The sequence below is a fragment of the Cystoisospora suis genome, assembly GCF_002600585.1.
Source record: "Cystoisospora suis strain Wien I chromosome Unknown contig_378, whole genome shotgun sequence".
Lineage (NCBI taxonomy): Eukaryota > Apicomplexa > Conoidasida > Eucoccidiorida > Sarcocystidae > Cystoisospora > Cystoisospora suis.
Genome location: NW_027153179.1, coordinates 70,724 through 84,859, shown reverse-complemented (window position 1 = coordinate 84,859; position 14,136 = coordinate 70,724). Strand labels below are relative to the sequence as shown.

At 52.8% G+C, this 14,136-nt stretch overlaps 3 protein-coding genes across 3 annotated transcripts; 1 reads left to right on the top strand and 2 right to left on the bottom strand.

Annotated features, from left to right (window-relative positions):
• Positions 1-261: 261 nt before the first annotated feature.
• CSUI_000970 (uncharacterized protein) lies at positions 262-3,151 on the bottom strand (the record flags this gene model as incomplete). Its single annotated transcript, XM_068061176.1, has 3 exons — positions 262-719; positions 989-2,676; positions 3,092-3,151. Coding segments are annotated over 2 exons (522 nt in total), but the record flags the coding sequence as incomplete, so codon positions are not given.
• Positions 3,152-4,172: 1,021 nt separating this feature from the next.
• CSUI_000969 (uncharacterized protein) lies at positions 4,173-7,333 on the bottom strand. Its single transcript, XM_068061175.1, has 2 exons — positions 5,530-7,333; positions 4,173-5,276 (listed from the first exon to the last, which is right to left on the bottom strand). Exons 1-2 carry the CDS (start codon positions 5,695-5,697, stop codon positions 5,043-5,045), a joined length of 402 nt encoding a protein of 133 aa, XP_067926860.1. The 5' UTR covers positions 5,698-7,333; the 3' UTR covers positions 4,173-5,042.
• Positions 7,334-7,843: 510 nt separating this feature from the next.
• CSUI_000968 (acetyl- acetyltransferase) lies at positions 7,844-13,204 on the top strand (the record flags this gene model as incomplete). Its single annotated transcript, XM_068061174.1, has 8 exons — positions 7,844-8,135; positions 8,698-8,854; positions 9,300-9,402; positions 10,099-10,246; positions 10,962-11,187; positions 11,998-12,097; positions 12,719-12,842; positions 13,077-13,204. The coding sequence occupies 8 exons, from the start codon at positions 7,844-7,846 to the stop codon at positions 13,202-13,204; spliced, it is 1,278 nt and encodes a 425-aa protein (XP_067926859.1).
• Positions 13,205-14,136: the final 932 nt, after the last annotated feature.

The following is a 14,136-nucleotide window of genomic DNA, read 5'->3' as shown; positions in this document are numbered from 1 at the left end:
CGACAAAGACAGAGTGCAAACCAGAGCCAAGGCGGACACCGGAAAACGCTACCATTCCCTCGGGAACAGGTAGGGGGAAGTACATGAGGTTTATAAAGCCGCAGCACAGGGTACGGCGGCCAACCCAAGAGTTTGGAGAACGGCTTAGCAAACGCTTCGTGCTTCGACGAGTGCATCCGGCTCCACAGTTTCCTGGGCGTACTTACCGTGCGCCGATTTACAAGCCATCTTCAGCGGTTTACGTTGACCATGACGCTCATCTTCCGAGGTATAAGTCAGGACTAGTGAGTCAACCAGCAAGATGGTCCACCTCTAATCTTGCGAGCAGTTAGAAGCCCGGCAACCCGCCGGAGCACCGGGACACTTTTTTCCTCCCAAGAAAGCCGAGGGGTACGGCTCGGACCCGCGCTTCACGGTCCGAGACGCACCAAGCTAAAGTCCCAAAGCGACTGCCAAGTTTCGAAGTCAGGTGTACTTACTACTGGGCTGGTTGTAGTGTGAATTTGTTGAGCGCCACAGGGCAGTGCCGTCCACGAAGAAAAGTGGCAGTCCTTCGACGACTACGGAGCCTTGGAAATCGTAATGGAGACGGGGAGGACAGCGCTCGCAGCGAGGAAAACAACACTGAGAAATTACTTCGCAGTTTGAGCTCCGCAGAAACTAGGGTGATCGTGAGCGGCCGACTTGCCCCTTCTGACGCCATGCGCAGTAAAAGGACCCTGGAAAGGGAAATACAGAAGCACACTAACCGAGCACGGTACCTCAAGAGAGAAGAGGAAAAGGTCCTCAGGGTGATTGACGGCGTCCGCAGACGCGCCAGAATAGCCGAGCAAGGCCGGAGACGACAAGTAGAAAAACAGCTCGTTGGTAAGGGCCGACTTGGAGCAGTGGGGGTGAGACCTTGGATGTACAGTTCAACCACCGTCTCACGCTGTACTATGAAGAATTCTGAGTCTCTCGGAGTCGCGTAACGAAGCTACCCCCGTACCGAGGCAATACTTGGAGTGCCGAGCGGTTTTGTCACGCCGAGCTGGTGCTTGCCATACACCGACAATCTCCGCGCCGTCACACGCAGCCACGGTTGTCGATGGGAGCATCTTGACCAGCAAGCGGTGTTGCAAAGCGCCACTGGACAAAAGCGAGCTGTCTCTTTCGCTGGTAGCCCGCGAAACATGGTCTGACGACGAGTCGCTTGGACCCGTGTTCGAGACCGCCGTCTCATAGTGTGTTCCGTGCTGCTGCAGACCTAATCAGGGTCGAGAATCAGCTAATGGAAAGAGCGGCTAATAGGTGTCTTGTTGAAGCCCATCGCAAACGGGAACGGGAGAACAAGCACGTCGCCTTGCGAGCCGTACAAGCGCTCAAAGCTGAGGTGGCCCGGGAGCGCAAGGCTGAGGTCTTGGAGGCTCATCAGAACGCCTTATGCCGGAAGCAGGAAGATTATCTTCGGAACTTCCAGCGGAAGCGTTTTCTCCGGGAACAAGAGGTAGGTTTCTCCGGAGAGGACAAGGCGTGCCCCCTTGAGAGAGGTGCAGGCTGGCCGTTCCGCACCGGGAGATGGGAGCCTGATGGGACCGGGCGAGGGCGCGCGTGGGGGGGATCCCTACTTCCTTTCGCGGGAGTTTCTGCTGACGGATGCCTCACGCTGGACGGTGTACTCCCGACAGGCCACTGCAGGAGAAAGGGCAACAAGCGCCCGTAAAAGTGCCTCGTAAGAAACTGGCTCACGGGCAGCATTGCAACGACAAGGTGCCTCTGTACAAGAACCGCTCGGCTCTTGCTGATCAACTTGATGCCTCTTCAGACCGCAGCAAAGCAGCGAACCGCCCAGGCACTCCAGAACAAGAGAGAAAGTTTGCTTATGCTGAAGCGAAAGGCGCGGGGATTGATGGCGGGTACAGTGGCGGATTCTGTCGAGAAACTCAGAAAAGCAGAAGAGGTCGAGGTTCTTCAGCTTCGACGGTCAGTCGCTTTCCATGAACAGTAGAGCTAGTGCTAGGCATGACGTCGGCAGCAGTGCCGCTGTTGCGGGTCAAGCAACAATCCTGTAATGACTTGGAGGCCGGGGAGTGCGGGCCACCGCTACGAGTTCTCAGCCGTTGGAATCATTCCACAAGTCCCAGTCGCTTATGCATACACAGAGGAGAAGCACCCGCACGCAGCCCCCTAAGTGGTTATCTGTCTTGTCTGCTTCGGCCATGTGGACGGGCGGTCACCGGCCTTGCCTGCTCTCTATGGCCGCACACCTACTGATTTTCTCCCAACTGTTGCGGTTTCTGCGGCTTGGTAGTTGTCTTGGGTAGACACATGAACACAAAGGAATCCCGATTCGGAAAAAAAACTGGTCCCCAGTTCTTGGCCGCATTGTCCTACAGTTCCCTTTAAACCGCTTCTTTCTTCGGCCTGCTCTTGCTCCAGTTGCAGGCACGCGTCCACGAAGTAACAGGCCGCGGCACTTGCAGTTCCACCGGATAGCCTGGCTGTTCTTTCTTACGCTCTCATGTCCTGCAGCCTTGTTCGGCTCAGCAGAGAAGCAGATGCATACCTCCGGAAACTCAGAGAAAAGGGCCTTGCTCCTCCCGGCGGCCCACCAACTTTCTCCTGGCCGCCACTGGCGCAACGGTCTTCTACGGCAAGCGCGCTGGGAAGAAGAGAGAGGTTTCGTGTGTCGAGTTTCTGACGAACAGTAAGGACCAAATGGACAGGGCTCGGCAGAGGCTTGGCTGGGCACAGCGCGGCTCGGTCGCACACAATTTCGATTAGGGTCGAGACAGGCACGCGAGCGCCCAGGGTCCGCCAGTGCCGGGGTCAAAACGTGGCTTGTATCCAGACACAGAAGCACGGTGATCCGTGGTGGCGCTATTCTCACAGAGAAAATGACCCTCAGTTGAGGCTCACACATGGGGGCGTTGCGGGGTAGAGCTGTACAGGCACCCCCCGCTTCAGGTCTGTTAGAGGCCAGTACGAATAGAAGTTGGTGTCGTGTGCTCTTCTCAGATTGCAGCGGGACTCCTGCAGCTGCAGGACGGGTCTGCCTAATGTAGCATCGAGGAAGACCGAAAACGACACGCAGAAAGCCCGGTCTCCTTACCCGAAGGGCCTAGCGTCTTCTCCTTGGCCTTGCTTCCTGGCGGAAGAAACGGTGATTCTCCTGCAGCAAGTGCACAGGCCACGTCTCTCAAAAGTGCAGGAGGCGTCCGCTTTCGGTGACTCCCAGACCACGCAGTGACCTTGTGGTCTGATAGCATGTAGACTATGAAGCTAAACTCACCTTCGGGATCAGCTTCCATGGTGTAATACAACCGTAAGATTCCTCACCCCAGTGAGGACCGCTTGACTTCATCAGTTGGAGGGGGAAACACCCCTAACTCACTTTTCAGTAACCTGTATCTCCCCTGGCTTATAGCTGAATTTCGTTCGTGAAACGGGCAAAGTCCGGCTTCTCTCCTCTTTTTGGCAGGACGTCCGCCAGCTGCCTGTGTATGTTCAACATCGTTACTGTGGCGGGAGGGCGAAGAGCAGTACGTCACAATTCGTTCTTTCGGCAGACACGTGATTTGAAACTCGCTAACTCCCGCACCCTCATCGCTGAAGTCGCCTTACCCGAACTGCGCTCTCACCAACTTTCTCGGAAACTGGAAGAGCCGCTACGAAAGTACGAAGGGACCAATTGTCGACGCACCCGGCGAGGCTATGTATCAGCACGCTGGCGAATCTCGCAACAGCAATATAGGAAGTTGCGGGCGCTGTGATGTGCTGCGTATGTTTTTCGTGTGAATGTGTGTCTCCGGCAACCAACATAGAGTCGGACTCATCTGTTCGCAACAGAAAGTCCCCACGAAGTAGAAGACTTGACTGTTGAACTGAAGGCCGTTGCGGAACGGTGCTAGTCAAGATGAGTGGCTGGTGCGTATCCGTGAGCGCGGTGGATTGCCGTGGCGATCGAACTTTCCATCGAACTACTGTATGCACTGTCCTGCACCTTGAAAAGCTCTTCACTGTGTCGCGGCTCTGTCGCCTCAAACACGGACCAACTGCTGACCCGTGGTCTTTCTACAGCTCCCGAAGAAGCTCTCTTTTCCAAACGGTCTATGGGCTCGACTGCCCGGATCTGGGCTTCCGTTGGGAATGCCACCGGCCTGCGACGACCTTGGGTATGTGAGACTACTTACACCTGCATCTGCCGCATGTCCTAGCCGGAAGGAAGATCAGCAGGTGACGCGGGAAGAAACTTGACGGACTCGCACGGTGGCCTCCGAAAGACTTGGACAAACGAGGCATCCTTGACCCATGAAGAAAAAAAAAGGCACTGGAACTAGATACAGCTGAACTCCCTTCCGTGAATAAAACGACTGACACCAAGTGGAAAAACCAGCTCGCGCACCCTCGTAGAGATTCCACTGACCGATGTTCTCTCTCGTTTTCCTTCTGCCGCACGGCTCGCGCACCTCCACTGACCAATGCTTTCTCTCGTTTTCCTTCTGCCGGACTTTTTCGGCGAAGCGAAGGTGAACGGCTCACCGTCTTGTGAGTGCTCACACGGAAAAACCCCTTTCAAACTATCTCCAGCACATCCACCACCAGACTGTGTCACCCAGAAACTCCAGACTTTGCGTCACGATAAAAAAACTCTGTGACAACGTCCCTTGGACATGAGCGGGGTCTGGAGAACGTCCCGCCTGCACTAAAGCCCTCCGTCAGGTCTGTTTGCGGAAGAGACACTAGGGACCATACAGGATGCTTTTCCAATCTGAAACATTCCTCGCAAAGCAGAAGAAAGCACGTATAACTAGTGATAGAAGTGATGATCTTTGTCTTCGGAAGGAACGGCCGCGCCATACCTTTCCAAAGGTGCAACGAAAAAAGCCGAGAGGATGCTCAGTGGCAGTTCCCGGAGCCACCAAGAAGTTGAAACGGTTCCTGGACAGCAAATAAAGAACTATCTTTTCCTGGACTCCGACGACGAACCTGGCCTGATCCTGGCAACTGATGCTGAGTTGACATAGTACTGTTCACATGTTTGAAAGAATCGCCAGCACGGATCATGATTCATCCCCGCGACTATCAGGTGCTGTGCGAGTCAACGACAGCTTTTTGGATGCCAAACTAGCAGGCAGCGGTTCCGGGGGAGCAGAAAATTCAGGCTTTTCCTCCGCTTCCCCTGCCTCTGCCATTGACTGCATCGGAAAGGACTCGGGACCCGACCCTCGGCTGTTCCGGCGACGGGAATGAATCAGCAAATAGATGGCCGACAACACAAAGAAGCCAGCGTACACCTGGAAAAACAGGATATGGCAAAGAATACACAATATGGCAGGTAAGTGATGTCTTCTCTCTAGCGAGCACACGGTGCTAACGGCCCTCGAGTTTCCAAAACACGGGAAACAAGGGAGTGCAAAGGCACGATGACACGACAACACTAGGCCGCGACTTGATGATAAGTGTCCAGGACTGTGTGCGAATGACACCTCTGACGCCCTCCTATGTGACGACCAAAGTACTCCACAGAACTCGTCATTTTCGACTTACTGCAGCACATATGTAGGCAGCCGTGGCGCCATTTTCCATTTTGTCATGGTCAACTTCGATAGTGTTGGACTTCTCCGAGAGTAGAATGCCATAGACGATAAGAAAGACCACTCCGAACCCCGAGAGGAGGAGACAGGTCACAGCACAGCAAGGCATAGAACACGCCATCACGCGTAGAAATTGAACTGAGACACGTCTATGACGGGGCGACCTTTCCCGGAGGGCCGGCGGGAACACCCTGGCAGGAAAAAACAGACGGGACACGGAGACCACGCGGCAGGAAAAAATGGCCGCAGTGACGGAACCGGAGGAGATGATTCCGGGTCATGCATGCAGCAGATAAGGAAATAGGGACATTAACACAAACAGGAAGAGCTCAGGTTGTCAACAGAAGACCAGTCAAATTCATCCCCCTTCAGCAGTGTACGCACTGGGAAAGAAAGAAGCCAGAAGAAAGCGACAAAACACCTGCTTCTGTATCTGAAAAGAAAGCAGCGGAACTAGGACCAGGACACCTCCAGAAACAAGCCTCACACAGCTTTGAGCAACAAGAAGAAACGGGGATTCCTAGGAAAACTGCAGAGAATGCAACAGTGCGGTACTAAGCAACAGCTTTTAAGCAGCTAATACCAAGAAACATCTATCTGCAACCCAGCAGCGAATGGCCGCAATGTTGAATCCGCAATCAAGGAGGGCGAGGGAAGCAGAACCAGTGGGACTGAGAAGACTGCGCTGGACCCAACCGGACCAAGCAAAAGGTCAGCTGTCTGTCGCTCTGTGTACGACAAACAGTGAAGAGAAGTCGGAAAAGCCTTACGCCTCGGTGGCAAAGAATACATTCGTGCCCTTCTTTACGGCGACATGACTGACACGAATGAGGGAGCGAAAGGGTAAACAGGCGGACTCCAACACTTTGCCTCTTAACACGAAGGACGAGTTGAGTATGAACTGCTTTCAGATGGCTTTTAGGAGATGCGAGCAAGTCTGCCGACGGTATGGCAGAAGTCTTTCCGCTTGTACTTTCTCTCACTGAACAAAGTAACTGCTTGGAAACTGGAGGCCAACGACTTACGGAACGTGAGAGGCACGGGAAGGAAAAAGAACACAGCCGAGTAGGAAAACAGAGAGGATAACGACGCAACAGAAAAAGACTCGACCGCCAATCCGGCAAAACCGTTTCTCCCAACGCTGTGTCGCGCCTCCCCCAGTGATGGGATGATCTGTATTAGTCACATAGATAAGCATGACAAAACGAAAGACAGGAAACGCTGGCCGAGGGACAAAAATCGGCTCTTCTAACGAACAAAGTCCAGGAGGAAAGGCTTTACTTCCTTGCTAGGATAGCTTTGCACATGGAATCACCGGATAGCTGTCGCCGACCTCTTCCGCTCACTAGCCCTTGTTAAATCATAGTTATCCCCTCTGTCGACCTATGTCCCTTGTTCGTGGGTCCTCACTCGGATATAAGCCGATCAGATTCAACTCGAGTGAGTCGTTCGACCCCGAAAGAGAATGCCAGACTCTGTACTTTTCAGTAGGTTTCGTTCCCGTCATCAGTGGTCCGTTTTTTTCCCAGTATGTAATAAATTTTTTGTCCGGCTCACTCTCGCCGCTGCTTTGGTTAGAAAGAGCCGCCCTGCCTAGAAATCGTTGACCTGTCGCGACCCGGCTTCTTTTGAGCCCTATCACCCCCAGGACCTCCAATCTCGATTGTGCGACGGCGTGGCGACAGTACTGAAAACTTCTTTCTTTCGCTCATTCGTCTTGTCATCCTTCTGCCTCCTTTCGTGCGTCTTTTTTCCCCGTGTCCGCATCTGCCGAAGAATGGCGCACACCATCCCTGTCTTCGTACCTCGGTTGTCTATTCGCGTTCCTTCTATGCATCTGTGTCCAACCAGACTTCTCTCTGTGCTGTACGCTAAGTTGCTCATTCGTGACTACCGCTTTTCTCCTGGGCATCACTGATCGTTAGTGGCTTGGGGTGATACTTAACGTTTGTTTACAATCCGGCGGCGGCGCGTATGCGCCGCGTCGGAGGAGACTGTGGACCTTCCCGTGTTCAAGAAAACTGGGCACTTTGGAAACGGGCCAGTATACATGTGTACAACAGGTTCAGCCGGAGTGGATGATTGGCACTCAGCAGGAAGATTCCATTGTCCGGGGAACTTTCTCTTCATAATCGCTTTACTTGGTTGTGTGTCCTTGGTCCGTTCCACTTCTGTCCCTCTTTTCAAAGGCCTCTTTCCGATTGATTTTTTTCTCCTTCTCCTGTTTCTTCCCGCTCCCCTCAATCCCCCTCCAAACCTTCGTCACCATGTCGGGGTCTTCTGTACCGTCGTCTGTCCTCTCTTCCTTCTCGCGGCAAGGAACCCTCCGCAAGTTCCTACCTCGTCCAACATTCATTGTTACTGGAGCTCGGACTCCTATAGGTTCATTTCTGGGGAGGCTGAAGAGTGTCCCTGTACACCGTCTTGGAGCCATAGCTATAGATGGTGCGCTACGTCGTGCAGGTGTGGAAGGAGGTCAAGTAGATCAAGTTGTCGTTGGCCAGGTGTTGACAGCGGGATGCGGTCAGGCACCCCATAGACAGGCTGCCCTAGCATCAGGTTAGGACTTCTTGCGTCAGCTCCAGCCATCTGTCGGGCCTACATGTATTCACGGGGCGGAATACACACGTGTGTTGTACGTGTATGTGTATATAGTGTAAGGTACTTCACACCTTCTGTCGCCATATACCTACGTATATGGTTACTTAAAGGGTCAGCGTCCTGCTGATGAGGTGGAAGGCTGGCCTATGTAGATCAGTGATAACTGCGGTCTCAATGTAGTGGGAATATCAACCCACTGGCTTCTTTGAGTTAGGCTGTACCCTTCTCTCCTGCTATCCTCTTCTTTTCCGCCCACCCTCTCCCTCGGTCAGATACGGTGACGAAGCAGCTGACAGCACCTGAGAGGACCGACCGGCGGAGTGTCTTCGGAGGTATGTTTTAAGTGTAAAGGTATTCGTGTCTATGGTGTTGAAATTCAGGTGCACGTGTCTTTGCATTAGGGTTGTCGTTTTTCCTTTTCTCCCTTCCAGATTCTTGCGTGATGCCTCTGAAGCATATGCCGGTAGAAGCAAACTCCAGAATTGTTCGTTGAGTCTTGGGTCGCAACTGTGCTACGCAGGTATTCCAGCGTCTACGGATGTTTACGGCGTGAACAAGGTGTGTGCATCTGGCATGAAGGCTTTGTGCTTGGCCGCCTCATCGGTAGCTCTCGGTCATTGCGACACGGCCATTGCTGTAGGAATGGAGAGCATGTCAAGAGCCCCTTACCTACTGTTGTAAGGAAATTCCCTTTGGTTCCCCCCCCCTTTTTACCGTCCTGGCTGTGTAGGCACATTGGCAAATGCATCTCTAATCGTGTGTCTGTGCACATACACAAATCTATAGATATGCATTTGTCACCAGCTCTCTCCGGCGTGGTACTCGACATATGCGTACAGCTGGACAATAGCATGAGGAGGGGCTTGAAGGGAGTTCTGTCTGATGTCGCTCAACCCCTGGTGATAACTCTTTCCCGCGTAGTTACACTGGGTAACAGGAGCGAGGACGGTAGGAGAAAGAGTAAGGAAGTCGTGTTCTCTCGGCCGCCAGATATTCATTACAGGGTTGGTGTCGGCCTCTCGTAGTGGTGTTATGAGATGACGCCGCTTCTTCTTGTCCTCATTGTGGGCATCCTTTTTTTTGAAGTTGCTACGTGACTTCTCCAACTTCTCTTCCTCCCAGGAAAAGTCGACATGACGGACATCGGCTGGGGCATGCAGAGATGAAGGACTCCATTCTCTACGATGGTCTAACGGATCCGTATACCTCTATGCACATGGGTGCGGTACGCCTTCAGATATGGCCTCTCTTACACTAATAGGGAGTCAGATAGCTAGGACTAGTGTAATATACTCTCCGAATCATACAGACTGGAGAAAAGGCGGAAACGCCTGATGCGGTGCTAGCGAACACGCGTTTGTCTCCTAGTAAACATCCTCCTGTACACCTTTCAAATTTTCACCTCCTTGGCTTCTTTGGAGAAACGAGGGGAATCGAGCGGCCGATGGTCAACTCCCAGTGCTGCTGAGTAGCCTCGCGTATTCGTCCGCTTTCGACTACCGCATTGAAGGTATACATGCAGCTGTTCGACTGTATGTGTGTACAGTGTAGTGTATGAATATGCCAGTGTACTGAGTATATATGCATGTATGAATATGTATGTATGCATGCATGCGGAACGGGTTCGAGACCCATTCTCTGCGTGTGCGTCTGTCGGCCGTGTTTCGCCGAAAACCGAGTTCCAGTGTCACTTGTCGACGCGCTGCTCATATTCACGCCCAGGGTAGGTAGAAACGTTTTGTAGCTTCTGCATATGCACAGGCATTCCACGGCATTCACGTTATTCCAGTGTAAACCCTGATGGTGGAGGTGGTAAGGTCCTTCGCTTCGGGTAGCTCAGACTACGGCCGTCCACCAGGAACGTTGGTGCCCGTATAGAAGTCGTAAGCGGTTTTGAAGCAGGTACGTGCCTGTTTTTCAGTGTACGGAGCGCGTTATCAATGATATGCGAATCAGTCGAGCTGATCAAGATGCTTATGCTGTCGAATCATACAAGCGCGCCGCGGCTGCGTGGAAGTCTGGCATAATGGATCATGATGGAATCGAGCCTGTCACTGTTGAACCAACAGGTATGTAGTTGTATTACCGAGGACAGACAGGCTCTTTTCTTCCCCTTCTTTTCTTGGTTACTGAATAGCTTCTCCCGTGGGGTCCGCTAGAGAGAGAGAAGATGCGACTTACGTCAATTGTGTCTCTTCCCTTGTTCCCATAGTCAATCTTTCTTGTAGGTGGAGCTATGAGAGTAAGAGAAGACCGCAGAAGGCCAAAGATAGCCAGTGAGACTTTTTTTTCCGGAGAGAGCGATTAGCAAGCTCGGCTTCACTACGCTATTCTTCCTATGAGTCCTAAGAATGGTTGTCATTGTGGCTCCAAAAAGGATGCCTCTGTGTCGAATTTGTCGATGGCCGGAAAGGCATTCTCCCCAGGAGCGAAGTCCTGCTCCCTTTCGATTTCGGGTGACTTAGAGCGTATCAAACTCTCCAGCAGGAAGTGGATATACCCGTTGCTACTCTCCATAGTAGCTGACAGACAAGAAGAACTGTACGGCGTTGTGACGGTGTATGTCGCAGGCAGCCACATGTAGTCATAATGCTGGCGGCTCCCCATCGTTCTTTCCTTTCTTGGGTTAACATGGCACACGGGGATAATGGTCGCTTGTTTGTGTTCTCTGTTTTACGTCATTCCGCTTACCTTTGAACGACGGAGTGTTGATGAAGTTCTTCCTGTGTGCCTCTTCGGACTCCTCACATGGTAGTGATGCAAATGCGTGTTTTTCCGAACAAGATGGTGCGGCCACTGGTGCAACGGGAGTAACCTCCCCTGCAGAAGTGAAGGAAGACGAAGAGTTCGGCCGGATAAAGCTTGACAAAGTCGCTGGCTTGAAACCATCCTTCAAAAGGGATGGCACAATCACTGCTGCAAACGCTTCGAAGATGGGTGATGGAGCTGCGGCGGCTTTGGTAATGTCCGAGGAGAAAATTTTCAATCTTGATCTTCAGCCTCGTGCACGGTGAGAAGGCAGGAGGAGGGGGACTCGTTGTTGTCTCTCAGCCAAGCGTATGAAATCAAAGAAAAAGGACGCGGTCTTCTTTCCCCCAGCAGAATTTCACTAGGCAGAGGAGTGTGGAGAAACGGAAGAGAGGAGGAGGCGTTTTCTAGTGTCTGGGAAGTTAAGGCACGTCTCCATGCATGGTGACGGGGTTGATTAGTGATAGGAAGGGCTTGTTCCGGATTGCTCTCCTCGCTCGCTTCACTAGCAGCACATCACTCGCTCCAACAACAAGAACTGCAATAGATGCAGTAAGAGACAGCCGCATAGAGTGACACCACGAGAAAAGCGATCAGCGGGAACGAAGGAGACGCCACTGGAGAAACTGTTTTGAAGAGTGACTTTCACAAAACAGCTGAAGAGCGCAGGTCTTTGAGTTCGCTTGCGGCACTTATTGGTGAACTCGAGCGAGACAACCTCCGGCCCATTGAACAGACGAGGGCATGGGCTCAATGCACCCCTATGTGGAGTCATAGAGGGAGCGGGGATTACAGTAGCACTCATAACTGTAAGACGGTAGTGAAGAGAAGGTAGAAAGTCTATCGTGTTCGATCAACACGTACAGATAGACAGAGATCAGTAGGAAGCGATTGATGGATACAGAGCTGCTGATCGATACGAACTCGCCGCAGCCGAGGAAAGCCAGCTGGATCATCTGTGTGGAATCTTTTGTGTGCCAGTCGTCCCGAAGTCGAGAGAGGGTGTGCCCGCTGAGAAGTGCTCGGTGCTGTGCTGGTCTTGTATTTGTGGGGTCTTTCCTTCGGTTATCAGAATCCTCTCGTTTGCGGACGCGGCAGTCGATCCTGTAAATTTTGCGCTTGCCCCTGATATTGCCATTCGGAGGGCTCTGGGATTTGCTGGTCTGGAGACAGTAAGCCGGTCCTGACATGCATGAGCCTTGTCTTCTTAGTGGTATGCGAGCGTGAGACGACGTGTTACACAGGGCACAAGTGGCGAACGTACCCATGAATTCATAATGGGCATGACTTCAGGAGATCGTTTTTTGCATCGCTCGAAGTCTGCCCGTTACTGAAAGATTCTGCGTCTGTTCGTCAAGTGCAGGTACCTATCTACCCGTATGTGTGTACTAAGTCTTCACGAGCGTGTTGTGCGAGAGAAAGGTTTCCCGGTCGTTACTGCCCTAGGCTTATGAAGCTTTCCCTGTCTTCCTCGAGAGCACGTGAAATTCAATAGTCTGGGCGGATATCCGGATCGACACAGGAGTTGGCCAATGTGTCTCCGGCTGCTTTTCAGATCGTCACGCCGACACGTACCGTCGTGGAGCTCGTCGAGACGCGACCAGTTGTCTGTTTCTCTCTACATATATATATATGTACGCATACACGTCGCTCCCCCAAACGTACTGGTCGCTCTACGCGGCAGAATTGTCAAGTTGTCAACTGTAGCCTCTCAACAGATAGAGGACTCTTGTGTCTTGAACTCTCTTGTCCTCTGTTTGGCATGTTGCTTGTTTCGACATCTATGTAATCAGGCGGATATCTACGAGATCAACGAGGCCTTTTCAGCTGTCGTCTTGGCCAATATGAGGCTCTTAGGACTCGACTCTTCCCGCGTGAACGTACACGGTGGTGCAGTTTCGCTTGGGCATCCTCTCGGTGAGGACACCGTCTTACCTAGAGTGAAGGATGCTTGCTTTGAAGGCAGGGGTGTTCACTGCACTCGCAGAGCTTTGTTCTTTCTTGCGACTCTTCCCGTAAACCTCGTAAGCTCTTACTCGAGTTGGGTGGCGTAAGCGCCGTGACAGAGTCCTGGTGTGTTTTCACGGCGAGGTCCCATGAAACGGGGGCTCGCTTTGATTTGGGGGAGTGGACTCTTTTCTTCTGTTACAGGCGCGTCGGGTCTTCGGATTGTCCTGTCACTCATCAACGCACTGGAAGCCCGCGACGCCCGCGTCGGATGTGCAGCGGTTTGCAACGGCGGAGGAGGTGCTAGCGCAATCGTGATTGAGCGAGTTTGATCGACAAATCGTATGCCTCGCGTGGGCGCCAGTGGTGAGGGGAGCTTCATTTCAGTTACCGGAAAAGTATACTAAGTCCCAGTGGTTTGTTTCGTGCCCGGTGGACCTGCAAAGACGTTGTTGCAATCTTTACAGTCCAGTTTTCTGTGTCTTGGCTGAGGTGCAGTGCTCCAGTCATCAGGCCAAAAAGCACCGCCGGTCTCACGGGGAGAACGAAGGGTCGGTCAGGCGATGTCACAGCCCCGCGTAGTCGCCCTCCGTGAAAGATGCTACTACGCATGTCGTTTGCTATTCACGCTGGTCTCTCAAGCTAGAGAGTCCGTCCTCACTCTCATTCTACGAAGCGACAACTGTATGGTCCCCTCTTCGGAACTTTCCGCGCCTTCTGTAAATGCCCGTCAGTTTCATTTTTCCTGGCCACGAGCGCGCCACCCCCGTGTCGGCGGCGAGCGACTGCCCTGTCACTTGTGCACATTGTGATACGTGAATCTGCATTTTGCTCAATAACCGCAGTTAGGTGCACGACTCTAGAGAAGCCGTAATAAACAGGGTGAGCCCAGTGGGTTATTACGGGAGTGTGAGATACAAATCTAGGCTGGATTGTGACCGGCAAACTTGCCACCGGAATGTTATCGTGCCTTACGTCCAGCTTACTACATCCGTCGAAGCTCTACAGAATGCCTGAACGCCCGCGAGCTTCCTGCCAGGGAAGGGCTTGGGCAATGGTTTTGCCCAACTGCTGTCTCCGGGGCAGTCCGCCACAGGGGCTCTCGGAACTGCCACTAGCGCCGTCCTTCCTAACGGAAACTGTGCACTTTCTACCTCCCGGGCATTCGAAGGTCAGCTAGCTGGCCGGGTGTTTAGTTCTACCACACTTGTGATCCCAGCCTGGTGGACAGCTGTGCTGCCGTGCCCGCCCCGCGTTCGCTACC

Bases quoted from the DNA above. Each gene is read 5' to 3' on its own strand.
- CSUI_000969 (XM_068061175.1), bottom strand. From the start codon at position 5,697: ATGGCGTGTTCTATGCCTTGCTGTGCTGTGACCTGTCTCCTCCTCTCG. The intron at 5,277-5,529 runs GTAAGTCGAAAA...CTGTTTTTCCAG, and splicing joins CTGCCTACATATGTGCTGCA to GTGTACGCTGGCTTCTTTGT.